This window comes from Dipodomys spectabilis, unplaced genomic scaffold (genome assembly GCF_019054845.1).
Source record: "Dipodomys spectabilis isolate Male_0828 unplaced genomic scaffold, ASM1905484v1 ptg000145l, whole genome shotgun sequence".
NCBI classification, from domain to species: domain Eukaryota; kingdom Metazoa; phylum Chordata; class Mammalia; order Rodentia; family Heteromyidae; genus Dipodomys; species Dipodomys spectabilis.
The window spans coordinates 26631757-26653607 of record NW_024870822.1 but is presented as its reverse complement, the minus strand read 5'-3'; the positions used below and the strand labels follow the sequence as shown (position 1 = coordinate 26653607).

The 21851-nt window shown below is 39.5% G+C and overlaps 1 protein-coding gene across 2 annotated transcripts in view; it reads right to left on the bottom strand.

Moving 5' to 3' along the window:
* Positions 1-728: 728 nt before the first annotated feature.
* Positions 729-21851, bottom strand: part of LOC122117919 (interferon-induced very large GTPase 1-like) — a 32128-nt gene continuing 11005 nt past the window's right edge. For both annotated transcript variants that reach the window (XM_042691787.1, XM_042691785.1), the window contains exons 2-3: positions 9320-9382; positions 729-8163 (exon numbers count right to left, since the gene is read on the bottom strand). In XM_042691787.1, the coding sequence (XP_042547721.1) occupies positions 881-8161 (7281 nt within the window). In that variant the 5' untranslated portion in view covers positions 8162-8163; positions 9320-9382 and the 3' untranslated portion in view covers positions 729-880. The remainder of the gene's footprint in view (positions 8164-9319; positions 9383-21851) is intronic.

Sequence of the window (21851 nt, the reverse complement as noted above, 5' to 3'; positions counted from 1 at the left end):
TGTTTAATCATACATTTATGTTTTATATTTTTTCTTTTACTAATTTAAGTAGTTGTACAAAGGGGATAAAATTCAACAAGTCTGATTATGAGTATAATGCATCTTGATCAACGCCATTGCTTCCATTGTTTCTCCCATCGTTCTCAATTCCATGTATACCCTCAAGTTACAGGGCTCATTTTTTTTTAAGTTGGTCATGGGGCTTGAACTCTGGGCCTGGGCACTGTTCCTCAGCTCTTCAACTCTACCACAGCGCCACTTCTAATTTTCTGAGTAGTTTATTGGAGATAAGAGTCTCATGGCCTTTTCTGCCCCAGCTGGCTTTGAACTGCAATCCTCAGATCTCAGCCTCCTGAGTAGCTAGGATTATAGGCATAAGCCACCACACCTGGCTCAAAGGGCTCATTTTTTCAAATGTACATTGACTCTATTCATGCACCTTTCTTCTCAATTGGTCTGCTTCCCCTCTCTACCTCCCTTTCTCTGCCTTCCCTCCTCTGTCAAGAAAACATGTTTCAGCTTCCTAGTCTTCATTTTGTGGAATTGTTGGTGAGTTGTTCAGAGGAGTTACAAGTTTGTAATCCTTCCCTGAGTATAAAATCCTTTAGTCTATTTGTATGTATATGCATATAACCCTGTATATGTTTTTGTATATGTTTATTATTTACATGTAACTTCCATATATGAAACATGCACACCAAAAGGAATGTAAACAGAGAGAAATGAAATTCTTTTAGAGAAAATATTCAAATTTTAATGTTGCATTTTAATAAGGAAAACATTGAAGGTTGTTACTGTGAAGAGGTTGTGATTTAGGACAATTTAGGCCCTGTAACTTTTAGTTTTTAAAGATATGCTTCTTTGTGGTAAGAAAACAGTGCTATTTTTTCAAGTCATTAAGCACATCCTGCTTTGTGATTTGTAACCATGTATTAGGGATTTCACCTTTGCCTTTAAATTTATACTTGTACTTTTCTTCTAGATTTGATCTGAAGTGTGATATAAACCACTTCCAGTATGGCTGTGTGGATAAATCTGCGGTGATGCTCCAAGTGGCAAAATCTCCTCCTGCCTGTCGATAGTTCTTATATAGGAATTCCCGGCCATCACCTAAAATCATGTAATCATCACTGGCTACTGAAGTAGAACAGGAATTTATGACAAAGTTGTCTGTTTTATACCAACTCCATCCATTGACAGCCTGAGGACGATGGAAAGGAACACTGTGGTCACCGTCATGATTAGGAATTGTGTTAGTACAAATTGCATTACATATGGGACATTGTTTCCAGCAGCCACAGAGATGTTCAGAGAGAATTTCCTCAATTTTAGGAACCATCTCATGTATAGGCAGACCTGACAATTTCTCTCCTATGTCCTTCATTGTGAGATCCAAAGGTTTACTCATGGCTTCTTTGAGGAACTCAGTATCTTTTATCTCCTGGTGTTCAATATTTACCAAATCTCTTCGTGGAAAGATCAAATTGCTCCCCAGGTGATCACAAAACAAATCCAACCACTCAGATGCAGTGCTGCTTTTATCTTTAGCTACTTCTGTGGACTCATGAATGGCAGAGAGAATGGCATTCTTTATGTCACCTAAACTTATTTGAATAAATGTCTTTATTTTTTCAACTCCTTCATTGAAACAGTATTGTTTAATATGGTTTTGAATGTAGCTGCTACAAAAAAATTTGGGATCATGAATATATTGCCAATACTTATCAAAGTTTTCTTCTTCTGCCAGAGAGATGAGGATGTGCTTCTCCAGTTTTGCCCTGTTTCCATTGAATGCAGGACAGGTAGATCGCAGGTACTCAGCTATTTTAAGGGGCATTTTCCCCCAGATGGTGTCGGATATAGCAGGAGTGAGCTTCTGCCACAGAAAATCAGCAAATGTTGTGATGGAGGTGGCTCCTTGGCAGGAGATCTTAAAACTCAGGAACAATTCATCTTTCTTGCTTTCCAGGTATTTCACAGGATCATTTGCTTCCTTGAATGCCCTGTGCCTTTCCTTAAAAATCTCTGATGCTCTCTGGGATAAATGCAAAGATAAGTCAAGGTTGTAGTTGCTTGTAAATGTATATTTTTCATTAGGTTCAGACTTCACTTCCTCGTCGATTAGTCTAAGGATTTCATGGAAATCACTGGGATTGTAATCACGTTTTTGCCTCTCAATGTTATTAACAGTTTCCTCAAATCTTGAAATAATACGCTTAGTAGTCACTTTAATGGATTCTTTATCAGAGACTTCTAAAGTTTTGAGGAATCTAAATGTTCCTTTCAACTGGACATATTTGTGATAATTGATCTCAAATGTCTTTCTAGATTTTTGGTTTAGCTCTTCCCTAATGTGTTTTTCTTTTTTGAAGTAGTCTAAAAGGATGTTTTCACGATCCACATCAATGTTAGGCTCTGTGACTTGAGGGAGGTTTGATAATATATCACAGACCCAATTTTTCCAAAGTTGGTTGAATCTCTCATGCAATTCTTCCTCACTCAATTCTTTACCTTTTAGAGATAAAGCTAGTTTTTGGCTCCTCTTTAATAATTCAGTTTCATAACCTATTTTTTTCTGATCTAGTCTTTCTTGACTTTTCTTTAGAGCAATAAGTTCATTAATTTCTCTTTTAGTGTCTGAAATAAGTGTCTCTTTGAGGATTACTAGTTTATTTTCAAAACTTGCTTTCCATTGAATGATTATTTCACTATCTGGATCTTCTGTAAAATATTTTTGAAATGATTGCTTGATACTCTGATATACTTCTGTAAGGGGATCCACAATTATGCTTGTATTGAGTATGACAAGTTTTCCATTTTTAACCTGATTGGTTAGCTGAGTCTGTAGGTTCATCTGGTGGCTCCTTAGAAGCCAGGTCCACTGGTTGTACATTGTTTCCAGTTTTGCCATGGCCATGATCTCTCGAGTGTTCTTGAAATTGAAAATGAAGTTTTCACTCACCAGGGCTCTCCACAGATCTTGAACTCGGGATTTCATATGTGATATCTTCAGGATGTTTCCCCTGTTTTCCTGTTTTGCAGTGGAAAGAATTCTACTTTTCAGTTCTTGGACATTGTGGCTGTAACGAGGATTGGGAGGGGCCATTGGGGGATTGCCATCCCAGAGGTGAGCAAAGTAGTAGATATGAGAGCTAGCATCAAACTTAATGACATCACAGAAGCGGGTTATATGTGAACATTCTTCTTGTTCAGCAGCTAGTGCTGTCATTTCATCTAGTTTCTGCTCTAGCCGCCGCCGACCTTCCATGGTTTGATCTTCAGCTGCCACTTCTCCCACATTCTGATGGACGAAGAAACAACTTGGGGTGATTTTGACTTGTTTCATCCTTAGAAAGGCCTGGACAACAATTTGAAGTATATCCTGCATCTCTGATGGATTCTCTCCAAAAATATTGATGATGGTCAAGTTTCCAAGTCCAATGACAAAAGTGGCCAGTTCATTGTCCCAGTTCTGAGATTTGTTGTTGAGTTCTGGAGCCCGAAGTCCTTCTGTGTCTACAATCAGCACAAAGTCAAAGCCAAGTTCTTTTGTGAAGGTCTCCTCCACCTTCAGGAGTTGCATGTAGACTCCCCTGGTACACCTGCCTGCACTGACAGTGAACTGTAGCCCAAAAAGGGCATTGAGCAAGGTGGACTTCCCTGAGCTCTGAAGACCAAGGACAGAGAGAATGAAGATCCGTTTGTCTCCAAGTTTCTCAGAGATCTTGTCAAACACAGCTGACACCCACTTTAGAGGTACATATGAGGCATCCCCATCCATCAGCTCAATGGGAACTCCAGATAGCATCAGGTCTGCTGCAATTTGGGGAAGGGAGAGAAAAAGGCTATCTCTTGTGTAAGAAGTTTCTTCCAAGGCTTCATAGATCTGGCCAACTTCTCTGAGAAATTGCTCAATTCCCAAGGTACAGTCTTGAATTTCTTTGGAGATGGCTTCCATCTGACTTACACAGGGTTTCAGAGACTTGTTCATTTGTGCTTTGTGTTTTTCTGTTTTGATCTGTGACCATAAAGTTCTTTGGCACTCATGCAGTTTTTCCAAAGTTCCTGCGGTGAGGTTTTCTAAAAACAAACTCAACCACTGTAAGAAGTAGAGTTTTGTGTGAATTTCTGAATGTTGTTGGAGAATTTGGAGGGCAGACTTCATTACATCATTAAGAATAATGGCTTTCTCCGATTGCTTTCGGCGTATAGTTTGTTTTTCAGTCTCAATCTGGCTTTTGTGGTGCTCAATGCTCTTGTTTCCCTTTTCTCTCAGATGATAGAGTTCTTTGTCTTTCTTACACCAATTGTGCCACAGCTGTCCCTGAAGTGGTAGGAAATTTTCCTTTATGTGAGATAAGTTTGTTTCTCCCAGGAGGGCCATTATAACCTGTGCCTTTTCCTTGGCCTCCATGCAATCTCTCTGATCTTCATCCACGAGAAATCCTTCCTTGTGAGCAGTCAAGGAACAGTCCTCTAAGCTGAGAGCAGTGTCAGAGATCTCTAGCAAATGTCTGATTATCAGTGTGAGCTCCTCTGTTAATTCAGCTTCATTTCTATTCCTAATGCCAATTTTTACTCTTCTCCCAGAATTGTTGGCCATGGTTTTCTCTCTGTCATCCAATAAACAGATTAAAGGTCTTGATGACTTGCACAGATCAAGCACTATTTTTTGGTTCTCTTCATTCTTATCAGAAGCTGACATGAGGATCACAATGAGAGAAGAGACCTTCTGTAGGAAAGCAAGTTGCCTCCTATGTTCCTTTGCATCTCCATGAAGATTAGTGAAGGCCACACAGTTGTCAAATCTGTCTTCTTCTTCCCCCGCGGGACAGAACCAGCAGATTTCCACCACACCCCCCATCAAGAGACAGTCTTTGCTACTTCCTCTGCTGTGTCTGTGAAAAAACACATCATGTTTACGTTTACTGAGAAGGCAGTTCATTATCAGTGATTTGGATGCAGAGAGGCCATTTCCAACTCTAATGAAGGACACGATGGAGGTAGGGACCTGACACATCTGCTGATTCTTGTAGCTGCTCTTCTTCCCTTGTGGTGATTTATTTGCATGTTGCCAACTTCTCCTAATTTTTCTGAGAGACCAAAGAGAGAATTCAATTTCAGAAGTGCAAGGATTAGGAACCAGAAGTGGAAGAGCATATTGACAAATGGACAATTTGGCCAAAATATATTGTCTGGCAAGATCATCTACACAGTGAAAAATGGCCATCTGGATATCCATTGGGTGAATGCTCGACCTGTGTATAGTGGTCATTCGTTTAAGAAGAGTGTCAGGATCTTCAGGGAAATCTTCATAGGGATTAAAATCCTCATTTTCCTGAATGGATGTGCTTGTACTGACAAGATTTTCTATGATTGCCTCATTTTTGAAGTCCAGGTGTCTCAGCCCACAATCTAGTACCAGTAGTTTCTGCAGGAAATAGAAGGGTAGTTCCTGTTGTGATTTGGGCTGGTTGTTATATACAGAAGTCTTGTAGATGAGATGGAAATTATCTCTGTTCATCTTTTTTGGGTAGTAATGTTCTAGGCCTAGACGCTGAAGTAAGTCTAGAAAAGCTACATTTTTCATCACATCCTTGTTGTTATTTTCTTTTCTCTGTAGTGGATCTGGATGTTTCTGTTCATCAGAACGTCTTTCCAAAGGTCTCTTTACCTCATTCATTTTCCATGAAGGGTTCATGATTTCATAATTGCCATCAGTGAGCAATCTCAAATCATTCTCTAAGTTTACCCAGTCGTGATCTACTCCATGTCTATCTAGGATATGTACAACTTCACTAGACAATGATTGTCCCATATGTTGTTTCATTGATGCCAATCGTTGTATCTTTTCTTCTGGGGAAATGGCTATGCATCCAGCTGTGGTGGTCAGACCTGTGAGCAGCAGGAATGCCTGAGCCTTGTGGTTGCTAACATTTTTAAGCTCCTGGTACTTACTTAGGGCAGTTTGCATTTCCTCCAATAGGAACTTTAACTCATCACATGTGAGTAGATGAAGAAAAATGCCATTTGTCAATTGGTAACCTGCACCAGCTGCAATGGAGAGAAGCAGGATGTATTCGTCTGTCTGCTCTGTTCTTTTGAGGAAATTTAAGAAGCAGCTGAGAGCCATGCTGACCTCATAGGTGGCCTTTCTTTGAGCTTCTTTCACTATTTCAGTGGACTCAGATTTAACATTCATTTCCACGAGGTTGTTTTGGATTTCTCTTAAGATTTTGATGAATTGAGAGAATTGGGTGATGTTGACATGCTCTGGGTCTGCCTCTGACTGGTAGATCCACTGCATGATGGAATGAGCCTGAGGAAAGTTTGTCACTTTGTAGACGTGAGGATCCAAAAGACTGCACAACTGAGACTTAATAAATTTAGTATTATACATGGATGACTTTTTGCAAAAGTTGAATGTATTTAGTAGAAAATTTTGCAGGTCCCAATCTGTGAGGCAAAACTTAATCCAAATGTCATAACTTTTCATTTTATGACTCAACAGTTGCATGAAATCCATCAGTTGTTTAAGCTGTTTTTCAGGATCAGATACTTCCCAGGATTTCACATCCTCTAGGAATTCTCTAACCTCCTTCTCAGCACTCAGTAATTCCTCTCCATCCTGGATTTGTGCATCAAGGCCAGTCAGAGAGACATAACTGTCTTTCAGCCAGGTAGCCACTTGAAGGGGATCCTTAAAATCACCTCTGTGGTGGGAAAGGATGATGTCCCAAATGGGCACCAAGTGTAGCCCTCTGTCAATAACATGCCAGGTCTGGTTGCTGGCAACAAGGCCAGCTTTCCACTGGACAAGTCCATCTGCTTCTGTTGGGCCTCCAGTCTGGGTCACTGATAACTGGAGTGTGGTTTGGAGGTTTTGTAGACTTTTCCTCTCAGTGAAACATTCTGAATGTGAATGTGACCTATCTATTTCTGCAGCAACTTTCACTCCAAAGCCATTGTAGCTGCCTCGTATATAAATATCCAGGGCCTCTGCTGCCTGGTGCTTCACCTCAGCCATCTGGTGACTCTGGAAACCCTCTGCAGTGGCCTTCCACCAGTAGATTCCTCCCAGGTGCAGGGGTCCTTGGTTAGCATGGGAACCAAATCTGAGGAAGAAGTTTTCAGTTCTCTGCTTCAGTAATTGCAGTTTGTCTGAGTCTGAAGTCTCACTCAGAAGTTTTTCAATGGTTTTCAGTTCCTGGAAAGCAGCCTTGGAGAGCTGGAGTTGATCCATGGGAAAGTGGCAGGAGGCCAAGGGGATGTAGCTGAACTTGCTTGAGCAGAAGTAAGTTTTCTTAGACGATGATTGTTGAGTCTCCTTGGATTCTGAATGTGTGCTTCCATCCACACCAGCTTCTAAATTAAAACCCCAACCTTCACCTTTGCTTGAGGCAGCTACACGGAAACCCAGGGTCTCTATAATCCTGGTAAACATGGATTCTGTATGAGAAGATGTAAATTCTCTAGTTTCCATCCGTGTGCCTTGCTCTGGGCCATGAAGCAAGAATTCCTTGGGGACACTGAGTAGTTCTTCTCTCTTCTGGATCAGATCTATTTGGTGACTGGTTTTATATATTCCCTGCAGGGCCAGTCCTCCAGATGCCCTTCTTACCACATCTCTATCTGGGAGGTTTTGTCTGTGGGACAGTGTCTGCACAGTGAGACTGAGTTGTGTCTGGATGCTTTCCACAACCTTGCTTAGTGGCTGTTCAGGTAGTGGCCAGTATTGTTCAGGGATCTCCATTACTTCCCTCAGCTCTGATTCTTTTCTCCTCACTGCCTCTTCTTGTCTGCACCTTCCTTCTAACAGCAAATCCTTCAGCTCCTCCAGTGTCTGCTCTGCCTGCTTTTGCCTTTTCCTTATCATCTGCACTGGTGACTTGTCCAAGGCTGACATACTATTTGATTGTGCCAAGTCAATCAACTTCTCCAGGGCCTTTTTCTCCCATGAATGCTGTACCTGGGACTTCAGTTTCTGGAGGTCCTTTTCTTCTAAGTATTGTAAGGCTTGGGCACAGCTCACACCGAGATGTTGCTGTAGCTTAGGCAACCAATATTCAGCAGACAGTCCTACTTCTGTCAGCATCTCTTGGAGGTCTTGCCTCCTTTTTCCTTTGAGCAGAGAGTCTGTGTTGGACTCTTCTGAGTCCATGGCTGTGTGAAAAACAGACACTCAGTTATTCTGATTGTGTGCTGACCTTTTATAGTGTTGGAACACAGTCAAATATATGAACTTGCAATTTATAGGTGTCTCTGTGACCTCATTGTATCCACTAAGTATGTCTTCAACATACTTTCTGTTTTCATTCAAAACATTTTCATGTGGGTTAGATCCCATCTCCTACTTCTCAAAATACTGATTTTTAAAGTAGGTATTTTCAGATGCAATATAATTACTTGATTTTGGCATTTGTAATTAGTTTTATTTTTCCCACAGTTTGGAAAATCTCTTAGGGATAGAGTTTTAAAATATTTATGCCTGACAAGTTTGTGTGTATTTAAAAGCAAGTCATTTCTATGTCTTTCCTTAATTAGCTTATGTTAAACTTATAGTTCTTTTCTTTCTCCCTTTCTCCTTTTCTCCCCTTCTCCCTTTCTCCCTTTCTCCTCTCCCTCTCCCTCTCTCTCCCTTTTCCTCTCTCCCTCCCTCCTTCCCCCCTTTCTCCCTCCTTTCTCCCCCCTCCTTCTTTTCTCAGTCCTGGGCATTGTCCCTGAGCTTTTGCTTAATGCTAGCACTCTACCATTTGAGCCACAGCACCACTTCTGCCTTTTTCTGTTTATGTGGTACTGAGGAATTGAACCCAGGGCATTATACATTGAAGATTAGTTCATACTTATTTTTGTGCTATATCTTAACTCATTTTTTTTTGTTTTTCTGTCCATTTGTCATTTTAAACATACTTCTGTTCAGGCTTATGCTCGGCACTTTTTACTCTTCAAGAAGTCCATTATTCCTGGAAGACTTCCACATATACTGTGACTTATTAGACCCTAGACGTTTATATCAAAATGGATATTCAGTCACAGAAGCTAAAGGATATATGGAGAGCTTGTGCACACTGTTTCTGTATAGGTCTAGGAATTAATATGTTCCAGAAGCTGTCCAGTGACCTTGAGAGTCATGTAGCTCTCTCCTAGAGATAATTTATTAGTCTCCACATTACTCACTCCAGGCTGTACCCTCCCTTGAGACTGCTCCTGTTTGGCAAGAGTTCTGCTTTTTTTTTTTTTTTTTTAATAAACTTTTGGTGTTTTACTTCTCCTGCTGTGTCCCTTCCCTTACTTTTCCAGACCATAGAGACAAGAGTACCTGATCCAGATGTTGCTATTGTTCCCGAATCTCCTCTGCTTCTGTTGTCTTCAAGGTATATACCTGGGTGGCAGATGAGATGAGATTTCACATATTTCAGTGTCATATAGTATCCAGTTTACCCTTTCAAAATTCCTGCTCCATTCAATGACACTACTATGCTTATCTAATGGGTAGTTCATTTACTCATCTTCCTCTCAATATATACTTAGTACAGCATACTTTTCATCTTAATGTCTAAATTCTCACTCCATTGTTTCTTAAATTATGGCTTCACATTTTTTTATTGGATAGTCATTGTAATTTGGCATGCTTTATTTGATCTGGTTTGAATATTTGTCCCTTCTAGTATTCATGTTGATATTCATTGTCACTTAAAGATATTAAGGGGGAGGACCTTGGGGGAGGTGATTACACCATTGGAATGACAATATCATGTAATGGCTATGGTGAGGGCTGGAAAGGTCAAGGAAAGAGAGATCTCTACCCAGTGTATGTTTTTGTCACTATCAGATAAAAATGATACAAAGTAAGAGTAGCTGCCACGAGAGGAGTATAGGTTTCTCACTTTATGTTATTTTTAACTGGGGCTATTTGACAAGGAATATTCATTTCTTTGTTATGTCAGGATATGGGTTAGTAGATTATGATATCTACAAATTGAGTTGTTTATCTTATCATCCAACACACACCTTGATGGTTACTATTCCATGCCTCAATATTGTATAATTTGTAAGTAGAAACTTATGGATTTTGTTTTGTTAGTTTTGTTTTTCCTTAAATTCTTCTTGGTAGCCCCATCTTCCTTCTGATCATTCCTAATCTGGATAGATGGAATTAATTCTATTAAAAATGAATTCAAATATCTTCTATCTTTTTGTGCTACTGAAATTTCTATCCCTGAAGTCAGGGCCCATTCCTAAGTAATGAGAACATAGTTTTAAAGAAAAGGTAAATAAGCCTTATTGATTTGCTAAGCAAATAAGGACAGCAGAAGAGTAATTTCTCAGGTCTGCTAGCTATGTACATATGACCATATATGAAATGATTCCATGACATGGACACAAGGGGTTCTTCTTTATTGTTGTTCTTAATATACTAGGTGATTTCTGTTTTCTTTTGTGTTTTCCCCACTATGGTTTAACCCCTGTTGTCACTGTATTTGATTTTGGCACCATGGGTATTGTATTTACATTTATCTGAATTAGGGAAGGGAAGGGGAATAACAAAATGGTGAGACAAAGGACAAAGGGGGAACCTATGCAGTAGTGATACTCACAAGACAATATGTTGGAAATGATCATTACAACATATGGGGCTTGCGGGGGAAAGAAATAGAAAAATGAGGGAGGGGGTAACAAATTAGACAAGAATGGTACTCAATAACTTACTTATGTAACTATAACCCATCTGTACATCACTTTTACAATAAATTTTTTTTAAAAAGAATATTAGTTTTGAAACCCACCCCTATGTGAAGAAAGGAGACACAAAGAAAAAGAAAAAGTTTCAGTTTTAAACTTGAATAATGGGGGCTGGGAATGTGGCTCAGTGGTAGAGTGCTTGCCTTGCATGCATGAGGCCCTGGGTTTGATTCCTCAGCACCACATAAGCAGAAAAAGCCAGAAGTGGCACTATGGCTCAAGTGGTAGAGTGCTAACCTTGAGCTAGGGACAGTGCTCAGACCCAGAGTTCAAGCCCTATGACTGACAAAAACAACAACAACACAACAACAAACTTGACTAATGAAGCATTCTGGCTCATGAAATCATTATCAGGAGAAAACTTCAACAGAGACTATTTCAGTGGACCTTAGTACATTTGTCCTTTTGTTTTCTGTGTGGGATGACACATTTAGAAGGATATATCCAGCTGGGCGCTGGAAGCTCATGCCTGTAATTCTAGCTACTCAGGAGGTTGAGAACTGAGGATTGTAGTTCAAAGCCAGCCTGGACAAGAAAGTCTGTGAAGCTTTTATCTCTACTCAAATGCCAGAAAGCTGAAAGTGAGCTGTTGCTCAACTGGTAGGGCACTAACCTTGAGCAAATTAGCTCCAGGACAGTACCCAGGTCCTGAGTTCAAGCCTCAGGACTGGTGCGTGCACGCGCAAACACACACACACACACATACACACACACACACACATACACACAGAAAAGTAACATATACTGAGATTTGATCTAATCTCTGTCAGAATAACTACCACCATGAAAACAAAAAACTGAGATTTGATCTAATCTCTGTCAGAATAACTACCACCATGAAAACAAAAAATTACCGGTGGTGGTTAATAGGACAAAAATAATCTTGAATTCCGGGAAGATGGCGGAGGAGAAGCTGGAATCTGAACAAGCTCTCGCATAGAAAGCAGTTTTAGAGTTCCAGTGAACAGTCCTAAGCCAGAGAATCACACCAAGTGTGCTATCACAGGACAGAGAGTTAGGCAAGAGAGGAGAAGCCAAGGCAAGGAGACACATCTGAGCTCTTGCCAGCAGCCGCCACAGCGACGGCAGCGGTGGCTGCGGCGGTGGCGGCCACGGCCATACCTGAGCCACAGAGAGTCCGGGACGAAGGAGCCAGACCCAGCGGGCGAGCGGATTCTACTCAACACCAGCAAGAACCGACAAGAAGCAGACATCTTCATCCTGCAGTTCTCAGACCAGAGAAGACCCAGGAACCAAGACTCGGCGTGAGTAGAAGCCTGATGTCCTCACTCCTTCTCAGGGAGCAGAGGAGGGAAGGCCACCCCTCCCTCCCCAGTACCGGAGATCTCCATCTTGGATACCTTCAAAGCTCGGAGGAGCTGCTAGCTCCAACTCAGGCCTTGGAATAAAACGAGTCATTTAGCATGTCACAAGAACTTAACTGCGAAGTGACCTGCCAGACTCAGCTCCATCCAGGGAAAAGTCACCCAGCTCAGGCGCCAGCCATAGGAGTGGCTTTCCCCACTGGGTAACCAGAGCCAGAGGCTGCCCCTCCCTCTAGCAGCCTCCACAATCAATTGAAAAACAGAAACCCTGAGAATGGCTCCAGGCTGGGCTCTGTGAGTTTTTCACAAAATAGCCCCAGGGAAAAGCTACTGTTTGTTGAAAGGCCTCAACTCTACCCAGACCAAGCCTCATCACTGCATCCCCCTCCTTTGTGATTCTCAAAGCAGATCTGCTTCCCATTAAACTAACCTGGGAGGGGGATCTCAAAATCTTGGGTAAAGCAGAGCATTTTTCTGCCTGTTTGAACAAACTGACTTAAGAAACCAATCAAGCCACAGGACCTCAAGCACACCAGAGACTCCAACAAGAGGCTGGTTACAGACACAAGGGAGATACAGGATTCTTCCCACCCCTCCCAAAAAAAAAAAAAAAAAAAATCAAAGAACTTTTTTTTCTTCTTCTTCTTCTTTTTTTTTTTTGGTACCTTATATATATAAATTTTTTTTCTTTTCTAAAACTTTTATTAATCTTTAATTTTTGCCTTTTTTGAAAAAAAATTATTTTCCAGTAACTTTTTTTTCCCCTCTTATGATGTTTATTTTAGGAATACGTGAATGTGCGTTTTCCTTTCTTTTCTTGTCTTCTTTCTCTTTTTCTTTCTTTTTTAATTATCTTTTTGTTTTTTGTTTAGCTCTACTGAACTTCTGATCTTTTTTTTCTCCCTTTCTTATCCTTTTCACCTTTTCCTCTCTTTTGTTCTTCTGTATGTGACCTAACTCTTGTCCTGCACATCCTCAGATAAACCCGTAGTTAACTAGTAGACCCTATCCCCCATTGTGTACACACTTAATCCACAAATTTATTACTCAATTCAAAACCTCTGAGACTTAAATTCCTTAATAGCAGTACTACCTCTTTATACCTATATAATATTTTAAGCATTTTTTTTAAGTTTTTCACATCTCCTCTATGTCCCTCCCCTTCTCCCAATATATTCACATTCCTCTCTAAATAGATTGTCTTTTAATCTCCATAATAATATTAATTTTTACGTTTCTATTTTTTTCTGGTCTCTTTCCCTTTCCTTTTCCCTTTCTTCTTTTTCTCTCTCTCTCTACTTGCATCCTACCCAACCTATTTCCTGCATTGAGATTAGGACATAGTTAACTCTCCCTGTGCCTCCCCACACCAATCTATTCCTATTTTTTACCCACAACTCTCCCTAACCCTAATAATTTCTGGTTTTCCAAATTCTTCTCTGCGGTTTGAAGCCCTTTAACATATAGTTATTTGATGCTGAATAGATGTATCTGTTGAACTAGATTGTATCTGTAGACTATTGACTGTACAAATGCAAACGTTGGTTGATAGTTGCCTTAAGATAGTGTTCTAGCACAAAACTGGTGCTATTTTCATCTCAAATGGGCAGAGTAAGCCGGAAAAACACAAGAAAAATGGCAAATCCAGGTATCTCAATTCCCAATCTTGATAACCAGGGGACAGAACAGATAATGAATAATCCAGAGGAGAGTTCCCAAATAGCTCTACAAACACTGCTGGCAAACATGATAAATGAAAAGTTTGACAACTTACAAAGGAGTCTGTATGAGCGTGATAGGGAGAGAGAGGAGGCATCCCAAAAGTTTATACAGGAATATCATAAGCGTGAGGAAGCTACTGAAAAACTGATACAGGATTTGTGGGAGCAACTTGAGAATACTCAAAGAGAAAGGGAGGAATGGCGTGAGCAGGCTGAGAACACTCAAAGAGAACTGCAGGAATCCCACTAACGGGAAGAAGCTGATCAAAGAGTAATACAGGAATTGAGAGAGCAGATAGAGAATACACAAAGATCACTAAAGGCATTCATGGAATCCATTAACAAAGAGCTGAAGGAAGTCAGGGAGACCACAAAGGGAATGCTGAATGGAACCCAACAGAAGGAATGGGAGTCCAAAGAAACCATAACCAATCAACTAAGTGATTTGAGAACAAACACTGAACACCAAATTAAGGAAGTAAAGAAATTCATAGAAGACCTAAAACAGAGCTTCAACAAAGAATTTGAAGCCATCAAAGCCGACCAAATGGAAGGAAAAGAGATATAAAACAAAGTAGAGAGTCTTGACAGCAGGTTAGACCATGCAGAAGATCGAATCTCAGGGATTGAAGACAGCCTAGATATTATAGAGAAAGAACATACAACCATCCAAGACAAGTCCAAGAAATATGATAGATCTATCCAACACCTGGAAGACACCATCAGAAGGCCTAATCTAAGGATAATGGGTGTAGAGGAGCACCTAGAAACAGAAGTTAATGGTCTAGGAAATTTGTTTAACAGGATCCTAGCAGAGAACTTCCCAAACATACAAAAAGATAGGCCTATTCAGATACAAGAAGCTTTTAGAACCCCAAATTGACCAGACCAGAATAGCACATCCCACCTTCACATTATAATCCACACCGGATCAACTCAGACAAAGGAAAAGATCCTTAAAGCTGTCAAGGAGAAAAGGTTAATCACCTATAAAGGGAAACCAATTAGAATCATCTCAGATTTCTCAGGAGAGACAATCAAAGCAAGAAGAGCCTGAAATGATGTATGCCATGCCCTAAAAACAAACAACTATCAACCAAGAATACTGTACCCAGCTAAACTCTCCTTCATAACTGAAGGCCAAATAAAAACCTTCCATAGCAAAGAAAAATTGAAACAATACATCTCCACCAAACCAGCCCTACAAAAGATTCTTAAAGATGTCCTACACATAGAAAACCAACAAGACCACAATAAAGGCCAAGAAACTGCACCCAAACTGAGAATCCAAGAACCATAGGAAGAACCCAGTTTTCACAGCCCCCAAGAAGGTGGATAACATGGCAGGAACTCCCAAATACCTCTCAGTCCTATCTCTTAACGTTAACGGACTGACCTCTCCAATTAAGCAACCATAGACTGTCTAGTTGGATTAAAAAACAAGACCCTTCTTTCTGCTGCCTGCAGGCGTCACATCTTGCCTGTAAAAACAAACACATTTTCAATGTTAAAGGCTGGAACAAAATCTACCAAGCAAACGCCTCCCATAAACAGGCAATCCTAATATCAGATAAAATAGACTTCAAATTAAAATTCGTGAGAAGAGATAAAGAAGGTCGCTACATACTAATTAAAGGATCTCTCCTTCAGGAGGATATTACAATTCTAAATATCTATTCGCCAAACAATGGAGCACCCAAATTTATCAAAGAAACACTACTTTCCCTCAAATCCCATATAGATCCAAAGACATTAATTGTTGGGGATTTTAACACACCACTCTCCCCACTAGATAGATCAACTCGGCAAAAACTCGACAGAGAAACCACAGATCTAAACAGCTGCATAGATAAACTAGACTTAACAGACATCTACCGAACATTTCACCCAGCAGCATCAGAATACACGTTTTTCTCAGCAGCACATGGAATGTTTTCTAAAATAGACCACATTCTAGGCCACAAAGCAAACTTGTCTAAATTCAGAAACATTGAAGTTATACCTTGCATTCTCTCTGACCACAAGGGAATAAAATTAGAACTCAACACCAAAAGCCACCAAAGAAAGTCCGGTATCACATAGAGGCTGAACAACACACTGCTGAATCATGAGTGGGTCATGGAAGAGATTAGAAAGGAAATTCAAATGTTCATGCTATTCAACAAAAATGAACACACAAATTACCAGCTCCTCTGGGACACAGCAAAGGCAGTACTCAGAGGCAAGTTTATAGCTCTGAGCTCCTACATCAAGAAATTGGAGAGATCTGAGACTAACAATTTAATGACACATCTAAACCTCCTTGAAAAAGACCAGCAAGATAAACCCCAATCCAGTAGACGGAAAGAAATAATCAAAATTAAATCAGAATTAAATGAATTAGAATCCAAAAAAACTATAGAAAGAATCAACAAAACAAAGAGTTGGTTCTTCGAAAAACTTAACAAAATTGACAGACCCTTAGCAAATCTTATCAGAAAAAGAAGAGAACACGCCCAAATTAATAAACTCAGAGATGAGAATGGAAACATCACCACGGAAACAACCAAGATTCAGAACATTATAAGGGAATACTTCTCAAAACTTTATGCTATTAAGTTTGAGAACCTGACAGAAATGGACCTTTTCCTAGCAAATATTGACATGCCAAAACTAAACCAAGATGAGTTAAACCAGCTTAACAGGCACATATCAAGCATTGAAATAGAAACAGCAATAAGAGACCTCCCAGCTAAGAAAAGTCCAGGACCAGATGGTTTTACAGCAGAATTTTACAAGGCCTTCAAAGCAGAGCTCACACCAATACTCCTCCAACTCTCAATGAAATTGAAAGAGAAAGCTCACTACTGAACACATTCTATGAAGCCATCATAACCCTCATCCCAAAACCAGGCAGGGACTCATCAAAGAAAGAGAACTATAGACCCATTTCTTTGATGAACATTGATGCAAAACTTCTCAACAAAATTTTGGCCAATCGACTTCAACAATTCATCCAAAAAATCATACACCATGATCAAACAGGATTCATTTCAGGGATGCAAAGCTGGTTCAATATACGCAAATCAATTAGTATTATTCATCACATCAACAGGAGCAAGAATAAGAATCACATGGTTATCTCAATAGATGCAGAAAATGCATTCGACAAGATCCAACACCCCTTTATGATGAAGGTTTTGGAAAAATTAGGAATCCATGGAGCATTCCTCAATACAATAAAGGCAGTATATGACAACCCTACAGCCAGCATTATACTCAATGGTGAAAAACTAAAGCCATTTCCTCTTAACTCAGGAACAAGACAAGGATGTCCACTCTCTCCACTTCTATTCAATCTAGTATTAGAATGCCTAGCTACAGCAATAAGACAAGATGCAGACATAAAGAGGATCCAAATAGGGAAAGGAGAAATAAAACTCTCCCTCTTTGCAGATGACATGATCTTGTATTTAAAGAATCCCATAGACTCCACTCCCAAACTACTCAAGCTGATTCAAAACTTTGACAAAGTAGCAGGTTATAAAATTAACCCCCAAAAATCAATGGCTTTTCTGTATGCCAACAATGAGAAAAGTGTGGCTGAAATTAGGAAAGCAACTCCATTTGTAATAGCCCCACAAAAAATAAAATGCCTAGGAATTAATGTAACCAAAGAAGTGAAGGACCTCTATGATGAAAACTTTAAAATCTTGAAAAAGAAAATCAACACAGAACTTAAAAAATGACAAAACCTCCCATGGTCCTGGATTGGAAAGATTAACATCGTGAAAATGGCAATACTTCCCAAGGCTATCTACAAATTCAACGGAATACCTATCAAAATTCCAAGCTCATTCTTCAAGGAAATAGAAGAGGCAATCCAAAAATTCATATGGAACAATAAAAGACACCGAATAGCAAAAACGCTCCTCAACGGAAAGAACACTGCTGGAGGAATATCAATACCAAATTTCAAACTCTACTATAAAGCCATAGTAATCAAAACAGCTTGGTATTGGCATAAGAACAGACCTCAGGACTAATGGAATAGAATTGAAAACCCAGAAATGAACCTACAGACCTATAGCCATCTAATCTTTGATAAGGGAGCTAAAACAATAGAATGGAACAAAGACAGCCTCTTCAGTAAATGGTGCTGGCAAAATTGGTTAACTACATGTAGAAAACTAAAGCTAGATCCTTATATTTCACCCTGCACCAGGGTGAAATATAAGGTTCAAGGTTCAAAGACCTTGAAGTCAAAGCAGACACTCTGAAAACATTACAGGATGGAATAGGAGAAACCCTAGGTCTCCTTGGCTCAGGCCGGAATCTTTTGAATAGAGACCCGGAAACACAACAAATCAAAGAAAGGTTGGACAAATGGGATTGCATAAGGTTGCAGAGCTTCTGCAGGACAAATGACATAGCTAGCAAGATCAATAGAAAGCCCACGGATTGGGAGAAGATCTTTACTAGCCATAAAACGGACAAGGGTCTCATATCTAAAATATACTTGGAACTCAAAAAATTAAATCACCCAACAACAAATCCTCAAAGAAACAACTGCCCAATAAGTAAGTGGGCGAAAGACTTAAAGAGAAGCTTCTCTGAAGAAGAAAGAAGGATGGCCAATAGACACATGAAGAAATGTTCAACATCTCTAGCCATAAAAGAAATGCAAATCAAAACAACATTGAGATATCACCTCACTCCAGTTAGAACAGCAAAAATCAAGAACTCTAACAACAACAGATGCTGGAGGGGATGTGGACATTGTTGGTGGGAATGTAAACTTGTTCAACCACTTTGGAAAGCAGTATGGAGGTTCCTCAAAAGACTTCACATAGAACTCCCCTATGACCCAGCAATCCCACTTTTGGGCATTTACCCAAATGTATACAAACAAGACCACACTAAAGCTACCAGCACAACTATGTTTATTGCAGCATTATTTACCATAGCTAAGATATGGAACCAACCCAGATGCCCCTCAGTAGATGAATGGATCAAGAAAATGTGGTATATATACACAATGGAATTCTATGCCTCCATCAGAAAGAATGACAGTGCCCCATTTGTTAGGAAATGGAAAAACTTGGAAAAAATTCTATTAAGTGAAGTAAGCCAGAAGCAAAGAAGCATAGGTCCCATGGTTTCCCTTATTTGCAATATCTAGTATATGTATGAGTCAAGCGGAAAAGGTCTGATAATTTGATGTCAGGAAAATGAACCCTTAGATATGTATTTTAAGGTTTTTTTTCATGCATGTGTTTCTAACGCATTTATAAGATTATCTCTTTGTTGCTTTGTATGTCCCTCCCCCACAGTATAACCCCTGCTTTCACTATATTTGATGTCAGTATAACTTGTGGAGGAGATGGGGAAAAACCAGTTGTTTAAGGATACAGGTGGACCTGTTGCAACAATGAGAAGTACAAGTTGTCATGTCCAAAACGAGCTTTACAAAGTCGGTGAGGCGGGGGGTGGGGGGGAAGGGGGGAAAGGAGAAAGATTGGGATTTGGGGGGGAGGGGGGAGGCTGGGAAGGGAGGTGAAGGGTAAACAAAGGAGGAGGCTGCAATGCTTGGTAAGAAATGTACGCATTATCCTGCCCATGTAATTGTAACCCCTCTGTACAGTATGTTCACAAATAAAATAAAATTAAATTAAAAAAATTATCTTAATAACAATTGATGGGAATGTGAATAAGTGTAGTTATTTAAGATGTGATACTGTAAATATGCATGTTTATTTGGAAAATAAATATTTCTTCTAGTCTGTATGCAGTTTTTACAGTTCTAAGTATGTTGTCACTCTAAATGAAAGAGACAAATGCATTTAAATTATTAAAATATAATCTTTGATATTCTATCTAATGAAATCTTAGAGAAATTAAATTAGAAGAATTAACTTGGCATTTTATGGATGATTTCTTTAACATACGTTCTTTTTTCCCTGAGCCTTGAACACAGGGTGTATATGTTGTCCCTTACCTCTTTTTCCCAACACTATCACTGTATCGGTTAATCCACAGCCCTACTTCCAGCGCTTTGGCGGTTCACTGGAGATTAGTGCCTCATGGATTTTTCCTGCCCAATCTAGGTTCAATTTACCATCTTCAAATCCCAGCTTCTAGAGAAGCTTGGATTATTAGGCTCATACTGAGCCACTGGTGTCTGGCATCATTAACTTTATTTTGTACTTGTTTTTGCAGTTTGATAAATGTAGAATGTTTGTTTCATTCTCAAATGTTTATGTAATCTTCTAATAGAATTAAGTTTGTTTTACATATAAATTATTACTTTGTAAAGATTGCCAATTAAAAATTATGCATGACTGCAACTTCTGTTCTAGTATGTTAGCTACCATTTTAACAGAAGATGCCAGGCACATGTAGCTCAATGATCATTCTTTCCAAACCTCTTTTCTTTTTGCACTAATACTGGCACTTGATCTCAGGACCTTTTACACTTAGAGCTTGGCAGTTTTACTCACAGTTGATGCTCTAACATTTGAGCCACAGCTCTGCTTTTTGATGGTTAATTGGAGATAAGATTCTCACAGATTTGCTTGTCCACTATGGCTCTGAACCATTCCTGAGTAGCTAGGATTATAGGTGTTAGCCACCAGCATCCACTCTAAACCTCTCGTTGCCAAAACTTGGCTAAAGCTTTGCATTCTTTTAATAACATTTTTCCTTGTGGAGCAAACTGACCAGGGCACTTCCAGCTAAGAGCCTAATGACTGGGAAAAACTCATGTCTAATTCCTCTCAGGACCTTTTGGGTGAGTGGTTTTTCCTTGGGAATGATTTGTATACTTTTGCCACTAAGTACTTTTTCTGTTTGTAAACCAGTGTGCATTTGGGACATCCTCTCCTGAGAGAGCAGTATGTGCTTGTTACACCAGATCACACTGTCCTAAGTTCCTTACATACTTAACTCGTTTTGTTTTTAGACCACACCTATGTAGTGAGTTATATTACTATTCCAGTTTTGTAGTTGAGAAAATTGTGCCACCAATTATTCAAGTGACTAACTTTACAGTCTGGCTTCAGGCTTCTTAGTCTTAGTGATTGCACTAAAGGTATTACCAACAATTCTTTTTCTCTTCATAAATCTTCAGTACTCTCATTCATTAACTCCTTAATTAAGAGTCTCCTTGTGATCATAATTCTCCTCCTCCTTCTCCTCCTCATCCTCGCTCTCTTCCTCCTCTTCCTCTTCTTTCTCCATCTCCTCCTCCTCCTCCTCCTCATCCTCTTCCTCTTTCTTCTCCTTCTCCTTCTTTTCCCTCTTCTCTCTTCTTTTCCAGTCACAGGGCTTGAACTCAGGGCCTGGGTACTGTCCCTGAGCTTCTTTTTCTCTACCTTTTGAACTACAGTGCCACTTCCAACTTTCTGGCTGTTAACTGGAGATAAGAATCTCATGGACTTTTCTGCCATGGCTGTTTTCAAACTATGATCCTCAGATCACAGCCTCTTGAATCACTAGCATTACAGGTGTGAGCCACCAGAGCCCAGCTTCCTTGTGATAGTTCCTGACAAAAGGGGCATAGTTCATCTAGTCACAAAGTTTTTCTGAAGCCTATTCTGGGTCCTATATACTTCCTAAAAGGTTAGTCACTATCCCTGAGAGATGATAAGACATTATATTTATGATGGGTTGTAAACATAATCCATAAATTGCAAGGAAAAAAAGATATAAACCCCCATTCTTCCCCAAAGTGATCTAAATACTGAATGGTTAATCAGAAGTGTCTTCATATTACAAATTCTTTTAGGGTCAAGGGGGAAAATGGTCAAGATCAAAGTGCCAACAAACAGTAACAACTATACCACAAAGAATATTGAAAGGGGTGACACTGATCATGATGTATTGTATTCATAAATTGTTTTGTTGAATAGCAATTATTTTTTACAATTATTTAAAGGTTATATATATATATACATACATATATACTTATGTATATATGCACATTTATATATAGATAACAAACATGCATACAATCATATATATACAGATACATGTGTGTATATACAAATATATGTATATACACATATACACATGTATATCTACA